Source organism: Calypte anna, chromosome 26 (genome assembly GCF_003957555.1).
Source record: "Calypte anna isolate BGI_N300 chromosome 26, bCalAnn1_v1.p, whole genome shotgun sequence".
Classification (NCBI taxonomy): Eukaryota; Metazoa; Chordata; class Aves; order Apodiformes; family Trochilidae; genus Calypte; species Calypte anna.
Genome location: NC_044271.1, coordinates 2,649,951 through 2,669,040, shown reverse-complemented (window position 1 = coordinate 2,669,040; position 19,090 = coordinate 2,649,951). Strand labels below are relative to the sequence as shown.

At 45.1% G+C, this 19,090-nt stretch overlaps 2 protein-coding genes across 7 annotated transcripts; one reads left to right on the top strand and one right to left on the bottom strand.

The window, feature by feature from the left end:
- Positions 1-263: 263 nt before the first annotated feature.
- On the bottom strand, positions 264-9,550 carry EIF2D (eukaryotic translation initiation factor 2D). Of its 3 annotated transcripts, none has more exons than XM_030465397.1 (15): positions 9,465-9,544; positions 8,572-8,762; positions 7,847-7,930; positions 6,209-6,299; positions 5,884-5,991; positions 4,986-5,275; positions 4,671-4,788; positions 4,184-4,229; positions 3,737-3,840; positions 2,662-2,811; positions 2,079-2,168; positions 1,891-1,986; positions 938-1,058; positions 616-790; positions 264-520 (listed from the first exon to the last, which is right to left on the bottom strand). In XM_030465397.1, exons 1-15 carry the CDS (start codon positions 9,518-9,520, stop codon positions 450-452), a joined length of 1,791 nt encoding a protein of 596 aa, XP_030321257.1. In that variant the 5' UTR covers positions 9,521-9,544; the 3' UTR covers positions 264-449. The 3 variants fall into 3 exon arrangements, with proteins under 3 accessions (XP_030321257.1, XP_030321259.1, XP_030321258.1); XM_030465398.1 differs by having other exon boundaries at positions 389-542; XM_030465399.1 differs by lacking the exon at positions 8,572-8,762 and having other exon boundaries at positions 9,465-9,550.
- A 134-nt stretch (positions 9,551-9,684) lies between these two features.
- On the top strand, positions 9,685-17,462 carry DYRK3 (dual specificity tyrosine phosphorylation regulated kinase 3). 4 transcript variants are annotated; one of them, XM_030465401.1, is made up of 3 exons: positions 9,685-9,779; positions 10,916-11,031; positions 14,998-17,462. In XM_030465401.1, exons 2-3 carry the CDS (start codon positions 10,948-10,950, stop codon positions 16,573-16,575), a joined length of 1,662 nt encoding a protein of 553 aa, XP_030321261.1. In that variant the 5' UTR covers positions 9,685-9,779; positions 10,916-10,947; the 3' UTR covers positions 16,576-17,462. The 4 variants fall into 4 exon arrangements, with proteins under 4 accessions (XP_030321261.1, XP_030321262.1, XP_030321260.1 ...); XM_030465402.1 differs by having other exon boundaries at positions 9,737-9,815; XM_030465400.1 differs by lacking the exon at positions 9,685-9,779 and adding an exon at positions 10,076-10,235.
- Positions 17,463-19,090: the final 1,628 nt, after the last annotated feature.

Below are 19,090 nucleotides of genomic sequence, written 5' to 3'. Positions count from 1 at the left end.
GCTGAAATGGCTGATATTAATACCTAGAAATGGTTAAAAGGGTAAAAATGGGGTTTATTTCTGATGTAGACAATCTATGGCCCAACAGTGCTCCAGGATGATGTGTAGGAATGTCCTTTAGGTACCCTTTGGTGAAGGTTTTACTGTCATGTCTTTGCTGAAAGATGCAGAGCAAGAGTGTAAACTAGGCAGAAGAAAACCAGTGCACTACTAGGAAATCCTAAAAAAAAAATACACAGAAAAGGATACTGCTAGGAGGTTTGTTCAGCTTTTTATTTTTATGAAAAATGAAGAGCTGGAGCAGTATTATTATTATTATTATTGGGGTGAATTCCAGACCTTGTAAACATCCAGGACCCATTTTTTGATGAACGAGGCCTGTTCATTATCCTTGATTTGTTGGCAGAAAACTTCTATAAATAATGAGTAATTCTTACAGTAGATTTTCTTCACTTCTTCCTGCCAAGCTTTGGAGCCTTCTCAAGGCCTTGGATGTATTTCCGAGGTAGCTGATATTCTTCTGCAACACAACCAAGAGGTCACTGCAGGTAAATACTTCAGAAACCAAGAATTAAAATCTGTATTTTGCTGTAACCACTCCCCCAGTTTCCTTACCTAGCAGCATCTTGGCCAGGTGATGGATTTGGTTGCCTTGGATCTGGACCTGAACTCTGTCTTTTGTCCCTGGGACTGGGGTGATGGTGGCACTGGCTTGTACTTTCTGTTGCAGAATGTTGGCAACACACTGGGGGTCTAAACCATACAGCTCTAGGTTCTTGATAATTGTCACCTGCAGGTTTTAATAATTATTATTGCACTCATTACTGCTGCAGGTTATTAACAAGTTGTGTCCCATTCATCCCAGAAACCCGAGCAGCCAAAGCTGCTCTCAGGATCTGGGCTTCTGCTCAAAACCCCAAATTAATTCTCTTTTTACCTTCTTGTTTGATGATCTCTGGGCTATGGTGATGTCAATGGGCTCAATGGTTCCTTTCCTCACAACAGGTTCCTGTCCAAAAAATGTCACCTGGTGCAAGGGCTGCAGTCGTTCAAGACACCTGAAGAAAGGTGTTAAATCCAGTTAGCACAGCACTTAATTGGCTGCTCTTAATTGTGCTTTCCCACTTGAGCTTCTCACAGGTTTCTGAGACTACACAAAAGCCAAGATTCTGTGTGTGGGAAGGATTTGTAGCTTAAGATAATGCAAAATGATCTCCTGGAGATTTGGGTCCTAGGTGTTATTTAAATAAGGGCCTGACTGAAAAGAAAGCTACTCAAAAATAAGAGCTTAGATTGCTCCTGGTAAAATTTAACTGATTTGCTCTTATAGAGGAAAAACTTCCTTAATTTTGGCTTTATGTTATTGTTCAGTTGTATTGTTCACAAACTGGTGAAGCAACTTCAATTTAAAATTCAGCATAAACTGTGGCACTGTCCCATGAGCAAACCTGACTTCAGAAATGAAGGAAGCTGCTGGAAGTGCCTCGGATGCTTTGTGTGGTGAAGAAACTGAAGGCAAGTAGGACATTGGGGGCAAAGCTTTTCAGTAGATGGAAACCATGCTCTTGTTTTAAATACTTGGGATTCTTGGACCTAAGAGGTGGGTTTAGGTTAGAGAAGCACTATAGAGGGCACACTCAGTTATCTACTGCAAAGGATGGCTTTGCAGGAGCTGTTTGTTTAGGAGCTTTCCCTGATAAATTGTAGCAGATACACACACAAAAAAACCCCTCTAACACCACCAGTTAGTGCTGGATGCTTCTTAAAGGATGAACAATACACTGGTGGTGGAACTTCCTACTGGAAACTCAACTTTTGCAGCTCCAATAACTTGGTTTTGAGTTGTAGGCAATAAACCTGTGTAGTACTGAACACTGTGAAGAGAGTCACCTGCTCAAGAGGTCATCCCATTTGAGGTGTGAGATTTCATCTTGCTCTGATTTATCCAAGAGGCAGTCACACAGGATGGCATTCACCTTTACAAAGCTTCCAAAGAGAACCAGGCATGAGAAGCAAACAAATTCACATTTTTTCCTCTAATTTAGCACCTCCTATGGAAGCAGGGCAGCACAACTTACTTCTTGTTTGTTTCATCAACCAACTCATTAGTCTTCACATAGTTAATGATGATGTTTCTCACCTCACTGCTTGAGAGGATGCTGCCTTTTCTAAAGAGAAAGAAAGCTTTTTAACTTAGCTAGTTAGGGGTTGGGTTCTGTCACTAAGACAGAAGACAGCAACTACCCTGACTGTATTTGGTAGCAACAGCTCAAAACTGAAATAAATCTGCTAGGGAATTATTTTTTTGTGTTACACCTGAGCTGCTGTCCACCAGGTAAAAGTGAGTGAGTTGTTTAAGTTATCTGGGCATCCTCTTCCCAGGAAAGCATACTGGAGGGGAACAGAATATGACTTAACCAAAGGCAAATTAAGACAATTCAAGTAAAATGTATCAGTTTTGACACTTAAGCTGTGGGAGAAGTGATTGAGTACTTGCTGGATATGGTGAACAACCTGTTGTTGTCTTTCTTCCCTTTGTGAAGCAGGGAATTTATTCATGATTTCCATCCCCACAAGGTCTAACAGAATGGCAGCAGCACAGGTTTGCTGCTCTCTGTCCTCCCCTAACAATGGGTTTTTTTGTACTTCTCTAGTGCTTACTTGTGTCCAGATTCCTGAAAAAGTGGGATCATTTTTGCTGAGACCCCATAAAGTGGAATTATTTCAGGAGCATGGTACACTTGTTCTCTTTCTTCACTCCTGCTGTCTTGGGCTGAAGAAAATCCTTCAGGTACTGCAAATGCTTTGACACTGAAATGAGAATTATTTGGTGTGAGTGAAAGGGACTGAAACTTATCACTTCCATTTCACAGAGAAAGGAAAACCTCACAGAGCTACAGAAATGGCTTTCTGGTCTGTTGTACAGTACAGCTCTTCTAAATGCATTCCTTGTCCTTTGTACACATTTTGAAGATACACATAAATAAACACCTTAACTCTGATGATATCAAGCACTTTTAACTCTTGAGTAAAGCCTTAAATGATGCAGATCCCTCAGAATGAGCTGTTCTGAGTGTATTTAACTCTTGTAATTAGAGACAGCTTCCCTAATTCATAGGAGGCCTGTTCCTATTCCAGAGAATCCCTAGAATTCATTTAAAAATCAAAAAACCAAACCCCAACAACTGCACTCTCCACAAATGTGCAGACATTTAAAAGCTGAAATGATTCTTTAGAGGTCACTGATAAAAGAAAGTTCTGGAAGAGAGGATCTGGGGTCTCCTTTCAGGGAGCAGAGCTGCAGATTCTGTGCTTGCAGGTAAGGAAGGTGAGTTTGAGTATGCCTGTGTCCTTGTGATAAGGCTGAGTTAAATGAGAGAAAAGTTAATGCAAAAAGTAATTCTGCTTCTCTCCAAATGCAGCAGATATGCTTAGATCTACAGAAATATTCTCCACTGCATTAGTTGCCAAGGAGATGCTGTATAAATGGAAGCCAGGGGCCCCCTGGGAAACTGCAAGAGGGAGGTGATGTGCCAATCTGCAGGAGGAATGAACAGGATGTTCCTGGTCTGGGGTAACTACTAATTCTTAGTAGAAAGGTAGCAGAAACACCACTGTGGAGGAATTGGGTAATGTGTAACTGAAAGGATCAGAGCTGTTTGTGCAAATCAGTATCTGCAGTGAAAAACATGCTCCCTTCTCTCAGTTCTTTTAAAGACTACAATATTCTACATACTCTGGATGTTTCCAGTCCACTTCCACGATGCTCTCCACACCTTTGTTCAGCTCCTTCACTTGTAAGATCTTCTGGTGCTGCATGCATTGCAGGAATTTAGAGAACTGAAGGAAGCAGCAATCAGAAATTTGGAGTCAAGAATTTTAAACTCCTGTCCACATGGTTCTGATTGCCTCAAAGCTACTTGCTAAATCAGGAAAACCTTTAAAAAAAAAATAACCCCACACCTTTGCTTCTCTAAAGATAGCAGTTGGTAAGGAGCAGTGAGTGCCTCTCTATTTAAGTTGCAGTGTAAGCAACTGCTCCTTTCCTAGGTCTGTCATCTATTTGCTCTGTGATCTCTGCAGCCAACTCACAGAACAGCTCAGAGATCCTCAGCATGCACCTTGTCATCTCTCCTTCCATTTGTTAGTTAAATTAATCTAAAAACTGACAGAGAAATCTCACCTTCTTATAGCTTGATTTCTTGATGTCCAGTTGTTGTCCAGCAGGGCTGCAAATGGATTTTTTAAAAGTTCTTTAGTTTGTAGTCACCTTTCATTTATTCCTAAATATTGCAACCTATGCTAGAGTTTTCTTACCAGCAGAAACACAAATAACTCGGAGGGAGAATTACTTCAAACAAGTTCAGAAATAGAACATGATGAGTGAAACCAGTGCTGATGTTCCTGTGAGTGGGCAAACAGCTGTTTGTGACTAAGCAATCTTGAAATAAATTAAATGTCAGCCAACTCAAGGGAGCTACCAGGTGCACATCCTGCTCTAGAGAATCCTTACATCCAATTATTTGATGTCAGAAGTGAGCATAACCAGACAACCTGAGATATGGACTGAGTTTTACTGCTGTAAAACTTCATCCCACCTATCACACTCCATCTCCACAGTTTTAAAAGCCCCAGCATGCAAAGCCACAGACAATTTTCTTGCCACATACCAGCAGGAGAACATGTGGCTGCGTAGAAAGGTGCTGGTGAGCAGAGGGAGGTCTGACTTCTTCACTTTGCATTTTAAGGCATGAAAAAAGCACTGGTTAAACAATGCATCCATTTGCTCTGCAGGGGAGAAAAAGAAACAAAGGAAAAGTAAGCTGTGAGTAGTCTGTCTCTCAGAACACAGCACCTGGTTCTTTCATTCTGTCCCTCAGATGTCAGCTCTGCCCCACTCCTGCAGTCCCCCATGCCCAGATCTGGACTGGGGGTGAAGCACCAAGCCAGGGGCACTGCTGGATTTCAACTGCCTGCAAAAATACCTTGTGGGGTCCTGCTGTCTTCAGCTTCCTGCTGAACCTCTGTGTTGGCATCTTCAGCTGTGTCTGCAGCTCTGTGCTCACTGAGCTCCTCCTTTCCCTTCAGTACCCCACAACTGTCTTGTTCCTTCAGGCTCAAATCCCCAAGGTCCAAGTGCTGTGATGGGTCAGTGGAGATGCTGATGGCAGGCTCATTCCCCTCCACCTCTTCCTCATCTTCAGCACTCTCTTTTTCAGCAGGATCTGTTACCAAGGGAGCTAAGGTAGGAGGACAAGATTTGTCACCATATTCCCTACAAAAAGGAAGAAAAAGCATAACATAGCTTTCTGTTTACTGCTTTGGATCCCAAAGGACAAACAGCAACAGTCACCCGGATACAAGGCACTGTGGGTCTTTTTCCCACATTCTCAAAAATATAAAATTTATTTTTAACTACTCTTCCTCCATAAATTCCATGGTTTTCCCATGAATCTTCATTGAAAACTGAGCAGTCTAGTTGAATCCCAACTCATTTATTCAGCTGAGATGGGCACAGCTTTAGGCACAGTTTTGAGCACAAGTCATTCAAAATTCACTATTTAGAGAACATGAGGATTTTATAAAATCTAAGGAACAGGGATGTTATAGCTTCATATAACTGTTTTCACATAGGTTTCTATAATAATTACACTCTGGTTGAAGCAATTTAATAAAGTGAATGATTTTATATATCTCTTTGCAACATGTATACAATGATAGATGTCAGGACAGACACAGTAAAAAACTGTGGTCATCAGCATGTAGCTGAATCATTAATAATGCCCATGCTTAAACTGCACCCAAATAACTCAGCTAAAGCTTTCTGGGTTACAGATTTTGATTTTGAGGCCTGTTCAGTGTTTTGCCTGGCAATGTACCCACCAGAGGTGATCCAGGTAAGTGTGCACCACAGCAAAGCCCTTCCCTTTCATTCCAGCAGCCAGCATCTCTGCAGTGGACATGGTGGCAACTGCAACTGCTACTGGGGCTCTGGGAAAAGAAGAGAATATTTACAGCAGGAGAGCACAAACCCCCTGTGCTGCTTGCACAAAGACAGCCTGTGCCATTGTGATATGCTGAATTTCTTTTAGGATGTCCTTATTTCCTCAAAACCCCAGAGCCTGCCTGTAAAAGGAGGAAAAAAAAAAACAAGCTTCATTTCACTTTTAGTTTCTAAGAAAAGAGATGAATAATGAATCCTCAGTACCTGTTTCCCAGGAGGGTGACAGCACAGAGTGTGCCTTGCTCTACTTGAGGGAAGCCAGAAGATGGCACTACAACTCCTGGCAGCATCAGATCTGCAGAACAGAATAAATCACATCCATTTCTCAATGAAAGGCTCAGCCACCACCTCCTCCACCCCCATTCCTCCTGTTACTCAGCAAAAACACAGGCCTGTTAATAGCTGAGCACATGCCAGAGAAAACAGGATTCTCTTTTCCTCCTCCTAAGGCTGCACTCCTTTGCTACCACCCCTGGAGTAAGGGACTCAACTTCACAAGGGTGCTGGGCACATCCTGAGCTGAGTGTGCTCAGCCCCCTGCCAGCCCCAGAGGACAAGTTCTGTTTGTGACAGAAAGGTAGGAGAGAGCCTCACTCTTCATTGATGCCAAGCACAAAGGAAGGAACCAGGCTCCCCAGCTCTGAGGACAGAAATCTCAGCAAGACCTAAACATGACAAGGTGAGCAGCATGTCTCTACTGGGTAAATAATCAGAACAGAACAGAATCAGCCAGGAGGTGTTGGAATTCCTGGCACAAACAGCACTACCTTGCTTTTTCTCCTCTTTGTAACTCAATGCTCTCTAAATCTGCTTCCTCCCCCTGCAGCACTGCACAGCCTCAGCTTTCCTCTTCTTTCTGGGATGTGGCTCTACCTCTCCCTCTGCCTTTGTTGGCCATTGTTTGGTGGCCAGCTCCTTATCTTTGGCTCCTACCCAGAAGTAGCCTGGTTGCCATGGGAGATGAATAATCTGCAGCCCTCTTTCATCAGTGTCCTTCCCCCATTAGCAAGATTTTTTTTTTTTCCCCCCCAGAAACTAGGCCACTGCCAGGCTTGTTCAGATGTCTGTCACAGCTGCACATTTGAGCACTTTATTTCCCCCAAAGCCCACAAAATAAATGGAGGCACTTGAGCAGACACAGTGTAATGGAAAAGAGACAACTCCACCTCTGGCAACACTTCCATTTACAGATGAAGACCACAGTGGCTGCAATTTAAGCTTTTTCTGGGTGAGCAGTTCTGCAATTTTGAGTTTATAAAGACCTGATTCTCCTGAGTCTGAACTGCATCCAGAGCATCCAGAAAAGAGACTCCTCTCTTCTAAAGTCTTGGTCTGTAATTAGGTGGCAGAGCTGGTAGTCCAGGAATTCAGATCCAACCTCACCTGCACAATCCACAATTTAACCTGAGAGTGATTAAAACTGAAGGTTCCAATATAAACTCACTTGTCTGGAGGCTAAACTACTTCCCTTCTGACTTGAGGGGAAGCAGAACAGCAGGAAAGGAACTCAGCTGCTCAGGGGAAGTTATAAAAAAGACTGATGACACAGGCAGTTCTGTGCCTCAGTTTAGAGCTGCTGATCACCCTGAGAAGCTGAGGCTCCCACATGGAAGAGGTTGCTGCATTTAAACAGCTCAATCCACTTTGTTTCATTCTCAGACTTTTAAAAGAGCTGATTTATTTGCCTTTTTTTGAGCAGCCTCATTAATCATTTGGTGAGTATTCTTTTTACTTCTTCATTTTGGGTACATTTTTGCCACTGGGAAAGAGAATGTGAAAAAAAAACCCCCTGAGGGCAACTCCTTTTTTCCATGCAATGTGACAAAGTTCCTGTCCTCTTACCTGCTCCTCCTGCCAGTTTCTGTAGCACAGGGGGCCATGTAGAAAAAGCAGGGAGAAGATCAGGGTAGATCCACAGCATGTACACTGTGCCAAAACAACCAAAATCAAAGATGCATCATTAAAAACTCCTCCAGCTGTTGCTTTTTTTCCATCTTTAAGCAGTACAACACTAACTCAACACTCTCCTGCTACTCAGGGAACCAAGGAAGCTGAAGTCAGAACAATCCTACATTAGTAGATGGGATGGAGGAAAATCTGCTAATTAATTCCAGCACCTCTGCATGGGCATAAAGGACACAGATAAATGTTTGCATTATTTTCCTTAAATCAAGGACATTCTGAGCTAAAATGCTGTTCTGACAGGGAAGAACTATTGGGCATGGGACAAATGAAAGCAGAAAATATCAGGCCAGTTCATTGCCTAATTCCAGGGCTGCCTGGAAGAGGTCACTGAGCTTACTGGAATTACACATTGCAGTGGGCAGAGAAAAAAAGGGGCTGAGGATGCTGAGCTAGGGCAAGATCTGTTCCCTGCCTTCCAACCTCTGTGCACCTCCATTCCTTTTTGCAGAAAGAACCCAGAAATGCCACAGATTTTGCCAAGATGTTGGTGGAATGACTGCACTGATGATGTGTAGGATAAGCACTTAAAACAGACATAAGGAAATCTTCTGGTTAGTGCCCAGTAAGTAAAGAGGAGGATTATCCTAATCCAGTCCCCATACCTGTTGGATACAGAGCTTTCTCAATTTCAAACAGGATTGGGTTCCTGTTATTCATGTAAACAGTGACAGCCTCCCCTTTGTGACAGTATATTTTGGTGACATTCAGCTCTTCCTTGTTTGGAATCAGCTCAGCCAGTTGTTCAGCACTAAGGTTGGGGAAAGCTGCTGCAACATCAGTTCGTAGTTTTCTCCTGTAAGGATAAAACCCACAAATGTGTCAGCTGCCTAACCAACAAAATAATGCCCAGATCAGGAGTTACTGTGCTCGTTCAGGAGGGTCTCACTTCTTCAAAGAAGCAGAGCAGCTGGGTTTACAGATGAGGATACTGTGATTCTGGGAGCAGGCACAATAAGCTTGCCCTGCTCGTGGTCTTCAACATCTGTTTAAACCTTAAGCATCTGCTTAAAACCTTAAACATCTGCTCACAGCTGCTGCCAATGTCCCTCTCTCTGTTCTGCAGGATTCCATCGCTGCTCTCAGCCCAGAGCTGCTCCTCAGACCCCCTCAGACCCTCTAGAAGGTGACAGCGATGCGGGACCAGCCGGACCTCGGCAGAACCCCGCGTTCAGCTCCACTTTAATCCCGGCAGCGCTTCCCATCCATCTCGCCGGATTTAATGACCAAAATTAATTTAATTTTCGGGTTTAATTACCCAAGCGATCAGGACCGCAGCCCCTGCCCTCCCCACCCGTTTCCCTGCGGGGACTGAGCCGCCTCACCCGGGCTTGCTACCCACCCCGAATCGCGTGGATTTCAGCCCAAAGCCGCCAACCCCGGGGCCCTCTGGACACCGGGACAGCCCGGGCCTTGCTCCGCTCTCCTCCCCGCAGCCTCCGGGCCTCCCCGCACCGCGCGGCGGGGACCTGCGGCCCCGGCCCGGCCGGGCACTCACCGATCGGACCCCTTGATGGCGGTGTTGGATCTCACCCGGAACGCCCTGGAGAACATGGCGGGACCCCGCACCGCCGAGCCCCGCACCCCCGGTCCCGCACCCCCGGTCCCGCACCGCGCTCCCCTCACGCCGCGACGGCCGCCATGGCGCTGTCCCGCCCTGCAAAAGCGTCCGGCTGGAAACCGCCTCCCCGCCGCCTCGCTCAGACCCAAAAGCTCCCGGCCCCGGCGGCCCCGGCGATCCCGGAGGGGCGCGGGGGCTCGGGCTGACCCCGCCGATCGCCTCGTCCGCCTCCACACGAGGGCAGCGATCGCCGTGAGGCGTCTGAGCGCGGAGGGGAAGGGGGTGGCGGTGCGTGTGCTGCTGTTTAGCCCCGTCCGGAGCCTTTCCCGTTGTGCTTTGTTCTGTGACCGCTCTGCAGAGGGGGATGAGGAGGGGGGGAGGGGGGGGGGTGTCAGAGTGGAGAAAAGCAGTGAAATCCGCGAGGTTTGGGGCCAACGTCTTTAAAAAACGTCAAGTTGGGTGAGGAGGGCGTTGCCCCGGTTACCAGGAGAACCCCCCCCGCCCCTCCAGTGCGCAGGCGCGGGCAGGGGGCGGGGGGGGCTGTTGCCGTGGCAACGGGCGGGCGGGCGCTGAGGCTCCCCCGGTCAGGCAGCGGCCGCCCCGCCGCGGCAGCGCTGAACGGCGGAGCGGGGCCCGGCGGGGGATGGAGGCCGCGTCCCCCCGCTACCATGCTGCTGGGCAGGAAGCCGGAGGCGGCCCTGGGTGCAGGTGAGGCGGGGGCCGCGGAGCCGGACCGAACCGAACCGGGGAAAGGGGGTGGGGGGGTGCGGGCTGAGAGCCCCCGGGGAGAGCGGGGCCGAGGCCTCCGGGAGGGCCGGGGTTGGAGCCCGCCTCGCCCCGCTGCCCCCCTCACCCCCGGGTTTCTCCCTTTGGAAGGGGTTGAGAGGAATGCTGCGGTTTGAAGTTCGGGAGCGGTTGTGAAGAGTTTGGGTGCAAAGCGAGGGGTTTTTCGGTTTTCCTCCTCCTGCCCTGCAGCAGAGCTGCTCGCTGCAATTCCTACACGTTTCCAAAGGAGAACAGACTTCCCGGGATAGTCTAGCGAGTGTTTCAGTGTGTGATCGTTTTGGGTTGTTCGGGATTATCCTGCTTCTATGGGAAACGTGCTGGTTGGTGTGTCTGAAGGACGTAACTCGCAGTGCAAGAGTTGATAGGAAAAAAATAAAATAAAATAAGAGAGAGGCTCTAAGTGAGATGTGTCCCAAATCAAGATTTCCCAAGAGCTTCGTTGTAGTTTTAAAATATAGTTAGGAACTAAAGGCGATTATTTAACAAACAAATGAGAAGTGCCAGACTCGAATGTGCAAAGTGAGATAAATTTCAGCGTTTATCTCTGTCTGTATCAACACCAATTGTTGTGACTAACTGGTTTGTATATGGGACGTTTCCAGGCAGGTTTGGAGATGGATTGTATGACTCCTATATGAGGATAGATCAGATTCGGTACCAAGAGTCTACAAATGAAGAACACAGCCCCTCAGGACTTCCTTCCCTTGGGAGATCTAATGTGAGTATCTTAATGTTGTCTGTGGCTTCACACCGTGGTGGGTGGCAGTGAAAACTGTCAAGAAGTTGGAGATCTAAAGAGAGAATGAAGTGAAAAAAAAGTGGGATGGTGTAGCCTTGTAGTAGCTTCTTGACAGCATTGCTTTTATTAAGCATAGAAATGTTTTGGATTGCTGTTCAATATAGAACTTGGTAGGCAGCCTCAAAAATCCCATTTGATGGTTCTCAGCTCACGTTTTAATCAGGAAATTTATTTTACAAATGGTTGAGGTGTTCTGTTGTGTCACCTTCTCTCTTGATAAGTTGGTAAATGCACACACACGTTTCCTTTTTAGTTTCCCTCATGAAAATTCCAAGAGATAAATACAGCAGAAGGAGCTGTGTGGGTTTGCGTGGCTGCCAAACGTCTTACAAAAGTATCTTTCTCCTCAGAAAACCTTGGCATTATCTGCCACTCCACTGGGCAGCAAAATAGCTCTTTCTGGACTGAAGGTGGTAACGTGCTTCTTCAGAAGTGTTGTGTTTCCTCAGCAGATGTGGAGTTGTGAGAACTTCCCTGGAATGGGTTCAGTTGACCAGTAGTGGTCATGCTTAGCTGTACTGGGATCTCACCTTGGTATGGTTTTTAAATGTCTTTTGGCTCTTGTTCAATTCTGGCAGAACTTAAGGAGCTTGAATTAATAAAATAGAAAAAAAGCAAAAACCAACACTCTCTAGGAAGTGAAAATAGAGGTTTTGCTGAGTAAGATGCATTTGAAAATCATCACCTTGTGGGAATTTGCTGTAACAGATTTGAGTAATTATTTTGGTCTGTGCTGTTCACTCAGCAAGCTCAGTAGCACAGGGCTGAGTTTTCCCTTTTTGCAGTATCAAGAAAGAGCAGAAAAAATGTGGAGATTCATTGAGTTGTGGAGTGTGAAGAGTAGAGGGTTGGTTTTGCAGGAAAGTGGAAACTTTGAAACTGCATTGTTTAAATCAGAGTGTAACTTCAGTTCATAACTGAACAGAAATGTGGAACTGAACAGTGGGGTGGAACTGTCCAGTTAAATAGAAATAGAATTTAATGAATATTTTGTTTCACTGGTTTATCTTACTCTTTGTATCTCTTTATCTTTATTTGTACTCTTTATCTTACCTTTTGACCATCAAACCTGGTGATTTCTTAAGTTACCAGGATTATAAAATGCCTACTTTTGCTATCATAACACATTAAACAAAAAAAATACAGCCTTAGTGGTGTCTCTCAAGCAGGAGCTGAGCTGAGGCATGCAAGAATGAAAATCATGGTGCTCAACTTTAATGAGCAAGTGTCTGGAATTAAGTGATGTTTGGCTTCCTCCTTGCAGGATATTTGGGTTAAGATGTAATGTTTCATGAGAACTGTGGAGCACTGGTGCCTGCAGCTGTCCATGCTTTTCATCCTAGCTACCAGAGAACATAAATATCTCTGCTTTGAGAAGGGTTGAATTCAGTGTTCAGAAAATAACTGATGCACTTCTGCAAAATCTGTTGTGTAGGAACTGGGTTAGCAGCTTCCTTCTTCATTAGGATGAGTCCTCTAAGTGTGTGCCAGTTGTCAGGCTGATTTCTTGGCTGCTGATAGCACTTTACCAATAAAACAAAGTCCCTGCAGCCCGTGATGAGTGACAGCAAGCTGCTGAAATTCAGCAAGCTGATGTGACCCAGAAGTCAGCTGACATGGCTCTTGTGAGGTCAAGTGGAGACTGATCTATATTTGTGCCTCGTTGTCATGTGGCAAATGATTTTGGTAGACCTCTAAGAATGAAAATTGAGGTTTTACTCCTGACCAGCTGCTGAGCTGGGCTTGGGATCCAGAGCCATAGTTTCTCCATTAAGAAATAGTTCCATGAAGAGTGGAATCAGGAGCCCATTGTTTATTCAGAGCTGCAAAATGTTTGCTGAAACAGCAGCATGAGCAGAGTTCTCTTGCTCCTGAATGAGGAATATTTCATCTCTGTGCTGTTTGCCAGGCTCCAGGCTTCCCCACTTTATCATGCTGCTACAACTGATGACATTCAGACTGTTAACAACCTTTTTTTTTTTTTTTTTAAATCAAATAGTTGAAAGAAATGTGTGTGAGGCAGGAGCATGTTTGGAAGCCTCGGTGAGTAATTCCTTCACTCTGCTGCAGAGGGTACAACCTGCAGCTGTGTCTGTCCTGAATCCCAGGGAGAAAAAGCTGCTCCTGGCCTGCATAAAATTGAAACCCATGTAGAAAGAATAACAAGTTTTGATTGCAAAGTAAGACTTCTGCTGTCAGAGGACAGGCTTGGTTTGTTTTGGTTTTCCCTTTCTCTTTCACCCCCCCTGAAAACTTCAGAAAACAAACAAGCCTGGACCTTGTTCTGCACTTATTTTCTCTGTTTATTTGTAAACATACTGTTTGAGTATGCTGGACTTAGTCTTGTAACTTCTAGTTCTGAAAACACGTTGTTCTTATCTCAGAGGTTCAGCCAGACTCTGAGGAGAAGGCATTTTTTTTTCTAAGTTACCAGGGTTGGGCTTTGTTTTTGCATTTCAGACTTTCTGGAAAGGCGTGGCTCTTCCAGCACACTGTGGCTCTTCCAGCACACTGTATTTTGGGTTTGATAGGATGCAGAGTAGTGGAGTTCAGTGGGATATATCCACTGGCCCCTGGTCACCATTGAGAAGAAGAAATTTCTGCAGGAAATGCCCATTTTGGGGGGCTTGTGAGCAGGAGCTGACAATTCAAGGCAGCAGCAACAAAGAGACTTCTAAGAAACGTGTGGTTGTGTTTGGCAGGAACATTGACTTCCCTTATTTACTGACTGTGCTGAGATGTTGGCTTGTATGTAACTAAAAAGGAATTTGGTTTTATTGCTGTGGATCTGCAGGTTTATTTATAATTTTTTGTTTGATTCCTGTGTAGTTATTTTGGTTTTCAGGGATTCGGTTTGGCATGTGTCTCAGATCTTTTTATTTTTAGATTAAAGGGCAAAATGGAAAACAGATGTTGCTACTTTAGCTGTGGCTTCTTCAGTCTTGCACAGGATAAGGCAGCACCTCTCTGCTCTCTGTCTGCATGGGGTGTCAGGGAGGGGAGGAGGGGAGGGGAATGATTGCTGTTCTAGTGAGGGACTGAGCTCCAGGGAGTTCAGTGTTCACAAAAATGACAAGCAAGAAAAACTCCACAGTGCTTTTCTCCCCTCCTGTGTGTCCATTCCAGGTGTAAATATTTTATCATAGGGCAGTTAGGGGCAGTAGTTCCAGACTGCTGTCAGCAAAGCTGGAGGAGGAGAGATTCTTGATTATTCAAAGCTTCCAAGTGTGTCTCAAGATGGTTGTGCAGCTATATCCAAGGGAGCTGTGGATATGAAGGCCCCTTTCCCCCTCAAAGACAAAAGCAACAATGTCTTTTTAAATTCTAAAGTGTGGTTTATCTTTTCTTGCCCTTATCCTTTTGCTCCTTGTTCAGCTTGGCTGCACCAGCCTTGTGTCACTTGCTGTTGTTTCTTTGTCTTCTCTGACACACTTGTCTGTGCAATGTTCCTGACTCTTCTCTTCACGTTCCTCCTCTGCTGCGTGTTTCAGACAGGTGCAGGCTGCATCTGTCCTTGGTTGTGTTTGCTGCACCCACGTTTAAAGCTAAACATAGCTGTTCCTTAGCTGCTTGCTGACTGTGTGCATACTCCTAGGGATAGGTATTGTGTCCTTGTTTGCTTGACTGCCAAGGTTTACGCTTTAAAATCCATAAAGTTCACTACATCTGGGAAAGTGCTTGTTTCAGTGAGTTGTGGTCTCTCTGTGTACCCTTCCTTGTAACTTCTTCAGTTAGTTTAGGTCAAGCATTTTATATTTTTTCCCAATAGAAATACAAAAAAGTGTTGCTGTCACTGTTTTTGGTTTATGTGGTATTGATTTTTATTCTTAGTCTGTACTTTAAAAGATAAATTAAAACATTTTTGTATTTTTTCTCCACCTGTAGGTTACTAGCAACAAGCTCACGATGAAGGATCACTCTCTGGCTGGGAGTCAGGTGAAAGTGGAGCAATTATTTGAGGACTCTGGCAACAGGAGGAGTAGCACTCTCCAGTCTACAGGAGTTGCTGGCTCAGAAAGAGGTCTTCCTTCACTGACAAAAGATAAAAGTATAGAGAGCCTAAGCACTTCCAAGAGTGGTGGCAGTTCCTCAAAAGCACAGAAAGCCATTTCCCAAGCTCCAGAGCAAGCTGTCAAACAGTACAAGCATCAGCTGTCTGCTTATGAGCAGCAAGAGATATTTAATTTTTCTGAAATCTACTTTGTGGGTCCAGCTGCAAAAAAGAGACAAGGAGTCATCGGCGGTCCCAACAACGGGGGTTATGATGATGACCAAGGCAGCTACATCCACGTGCCCCACGACCACCTTGCTTACCGCTATGAGGTGCTCAAAATCATTGGCAAGGGCAGTTTTGGACAAGTTGCCAAAGTCTATGACCACAAACTCCACCAACACTTGGCCTTAAAGATGGTTCGCAACGAGAAGAGGTTCCACCGCCAAGCAGCAGAGGAGATCCGGATCCTGGAACATCTGAAGAAGCAGGATAAAACAGGCAGTATGAATGTTATCCACATGCTGGAAAGCTTCACCTTTCGGAACCACATCTGCATGACTTTTGAACTCTTGAGTATGAACCTGTACGAGCTGATTAAAAGAAACAAGTTTCAGGGCTTCAGCGTCCAGCTGGTCCGCAAGTTCGCTCACTCGATCCTGCAGTGTCTGGATGCCCTTTATAGAAACAAAATCATACACTGTGACTTGAAGCCTGAAAATATCCTCCTGAAACAGCAAGGGAGGAGTGGCATCAAGGTCATAGATTTTGGGTCCAGCTGTTTTGAGCACCAAAGAGTCTACACATACATTCAGTCTCGATTCTACCGGGCTCCAGAGGTGATCCTGGGAAGTCGCTACGGGATGCCCATAGACATGTGGAGCTTTGGCTGTATTCTGGTGGAGCTCTTGACTGGATACCCTCTTTTTCCTGGCGAGGACGAGGGAGACCAACTGGCTTGCATGATGGAACTTCTTGGAATGCCACCTCAGAAGCTTTTGGATCAATCCAAACGAGCCAAGAACTTCATCAACTCCAAGGGTCACCCTCGCTACTGCTCGGTCACCACCCATGCGGATGGCCGGGTGACCCTGAGTGGGAGCCGCTCCCGACGGGGTAAAATCCGAGGTGCTCCAGGGAACAAAGACTGGGTGACAGCCCTGAAGGGCTGTGATGACCCCTTGTTCATCGAGTTCTTAAAGGAATGTCTCAGCTGGGATCCTTCTGCACGCATGACCCCGAGTCAAGCTTTGAGGCACCCTTGGATTTGCAAACGAACGCCCAAACAACCCCCCAGCTCTGATAAATCCTCCAATAAAAGGATTTCTTGCTACACGAGCTCCTTCACGGGCATGGGTTCCAAGCTGCCTCCTGTGGTTGGGGTGGCAAACAAGCTGAGGGCAAATTTAACCTCTGACTCCCATGGCAGTATCCCACTCTGCACTGTGCTGCCCAAGCTGGTCAGCTCGTAGCCAACTGCCTCCTTCCAGAACACAGACCTTGTCTTTTAATTGTTTGTTAATAATGTGTAAGGGACTTGACTGCAGAGGTTTTTAATGGGTTGACTTTTTATTAGAGCCTAAAAAAAGTTCACTCCACATGTACACATCTTAAGGGCTAACTTTCATCCAGTTGTGTCCTTCACAATGTGGTGAATGTTATTACATTCTGGGGTAGGTTAGCTCAGCCCGTGAGGAAAATGCCAGTTTGGCAGATGTGCTGTTTAATAATGTTGTTTTAGAAATCCAACTGTTTCTTATCAGGACAGTTCAACAGATTCTTTTGCTTAAGACAGCAAAGGAAATTGGTTTAAAATATGTATTTTCAGTTAATCTCCAACTGAACTCTTTTTATTCCGGGGAGAGTTTTTACATCTTTTGTCAAAAGCACAAAAGTGTTAATGTGATTCATTAGGAACTCACAAACTCCTAGCTCATGTTTGAAGAATCTGATTTCTCTGCACTGCTTTTCCCTTACCTCTCCTGACTGAGATTTTAAAAAATACCATGGGATGTTGACACCAAAGGAATCTGGTGTTGAAATTTTATCACCTGAATATTAACTGTTTTTCCAAAGGAGCATAGAAATGCCAGGGGAAACAGGTTATATCTAAATAAAAGGAGTTGCTATTTCCCTTAAAAGTCTATGGAAAGCTGACAGGGGAATTCAAGAGCAGGACTGGTCCAGTTTGTTCAGGACTAATGAGTGCATTATTTGTTTGGTTGGAACTCAGATTTAAAGCATCAGTTCTGCCAGGTGTGTGTGTGTGTTTGTTTGCTTTCCTGTGTTGTTCCCAAAACAAAAATATTGAACTTAATAGCTGTTTTATAAACGTGTTGGAGATTCTGGTAGTTTAAAACAAAATATTTTGGTTTTTTTTTGTTTGTTTGAGTGTGTTCCATTGAGTTTCATGGAGCTCTTTCAACAGAAAGCAAACATTACACCCCTATCAGACAAGTAAAAGTTTTTAAGGCCCAGAACTGTAAGTAGAAGATGGGGGCACACCTAATAATTGGAAACATGCCCTGAAATCTAAGTGTAGTCAGTGAAATGCCAGGAAAGACTGATGAGGTGCAAAAACTGGGGGTTCCAACTCAAAACACAGCATGGGAAAAACTGCTTTATTTCTAATCTTATTCCTTCAGCTCTGTGAGAGAGACAAGCCTATGTTTGCTCATTCCTGGAATCTGTGAGCTTGGATTTCCTCTTCCTTTATCTTCCCAGCACATGAAGAGGTGGTGTGACTGTACTGACAACAGCACAACTTGCTGGGGCTGTTGCTGCTCACAGCCACATGGCCCAGGTCCATTTGCTAAACCATCTTCTGATCTCTTGCCAGGTGCCTGAACACAAGTTGAAATGCAATTCAGAGCTTTTATGAGCAGGTTTTTAAAGGGAATGAGTTCCTCTGGAGCAGGGGACTCAGAGTACACAGGCAAAGGAATTGTCAGGGTGATTTATTTATTTTTTTTTAAGCTGAGGTGTTCAGCACGAGACCCTCGGAGGGGCTGGGGCTGCCTCTTCTCCTCTGTTCCATGACAGCACTGGTGAGATGTTGGGTGGAGCCTTGTGTAAGAAGTTAAAAAGACAGAGCCAAAGCTTCCAGCTTTCCAAGAGTGTTGTTTGAACTGAGATTCTCTTGTCCTTGGCTTTTCTGAGTTCTTTTGTTTCCCAAGTTATCCTGTTAATAACTTGTCAATAAGCTTAATAATATAAAAAGAAGAGTCCACCCTTTACCCACAGAGCTAGGAGTGACACCAGTGGGTATGGTATGTTCATGGTTCACTTCAGAGTGATGCATAACTGGCTTCTTTTGTTTTGCTTGGCTGAGTGAAGTTTTATTTGAACAGAGGATCAAGGAAGTGGATTTTGGAGGGAAATGGCAGTAGATACCATTGATTTTAGTAGGAGCTCTAAGAGATGTGGCACGTTTTTGGAAGCCAGAAGCACCAGAGACATTGTTCTTCCTCCTCTGCCCTTTACTCTATGCATTTTTTTACAAAATACAGCTGGTGAGTGAGGAGAAATGAACTTCTCAAGAGCAATAGTTTGTTAGGAAAGGTGCTTGGAAAAGCACTTTTAGAGGGAGGCTGTAAAGTGGTGGTAGTGACTGGAGCCTGCCAGAAAAAAATAGTGTTAGAATCAGAATCCTTTGGGTTGGGGAAGACCTTTAAGATCAAGTCCAGCCATGGTGGTGTGGTAGGAGCTGTACAAACAGACTTTCCCTGAGGAACACAGAGCAGCATCTTGGTTCTAAACCATTTTCATCTCTAAAATGCCAAATGTAGAATAATTATTCTCCTGTGACTTCTGGGCATGGGTTACTCTGGGGTCACCTCCAGTGGAACAGCCTCTGGTGTACAGGCAGTAATCTCACTTAAGGCTGGTGCTGTAAAACTGCAGATAAAGTAATGAGCTGGCAAGAATCTTGCTTTTTATCTAGAAAATGTGTTCAGCATGACCTGACTGCACAAGGTGCCTGTTAGG

What these genes read in the sequence shown, in the direction of transcription:
- EIF2D (XM_030465397.1), bottom strand. Translation starts at nt 9,520, where the DNA reads ATGTTCTCCAGGGCGTTCCGGGTGAGATCCAACACCGCCATCAAGGGG. An exon ending in GAAACTGGCAGGAGGAGCAG is followed by an intron (nt 6,300 to 7,846) that starts GTAAGAGGACAG and finishes TCTGTTCTGCAG; the next exon opens with ATCTGATGCTGCCAGGAGTT. An exon ending in AGCCACATGTTCTCCTGCTG is followed by an intron (nt 4,230 to 4,670) that starts GTATGTGGCAAG and finishes ATCCATTTGCAG; the next exon opens with CCCTGCTGGACAACAACTGG.
- DYRK3 (XM_030465403.1), top strand. Translation starts at nt 10,171, where the DNA reads ATGGAGGCCGCGTCCCCCCGCTACCATGCTGCTGGGCAGGAAGCCGGA. An exon ending in GGAGGCGGCCCTGGGTGCAG is followed by an intron (nt 10,236 to 10,919) that starts GTGAGGCGGGGG and finishes GTTTCCAGGCAG; the next exon opens with GTTTGGAGATGGATTGTATG. An exon ending in CTTCCCTTGGGAGATCTAAT is followed by an intron (nt 11,032 to 14,997) that starts GTGAGTATCTTA and finishes CTCCACCTGTAG; the next exon opens with GTTACTAGCAACAAGCTCAC.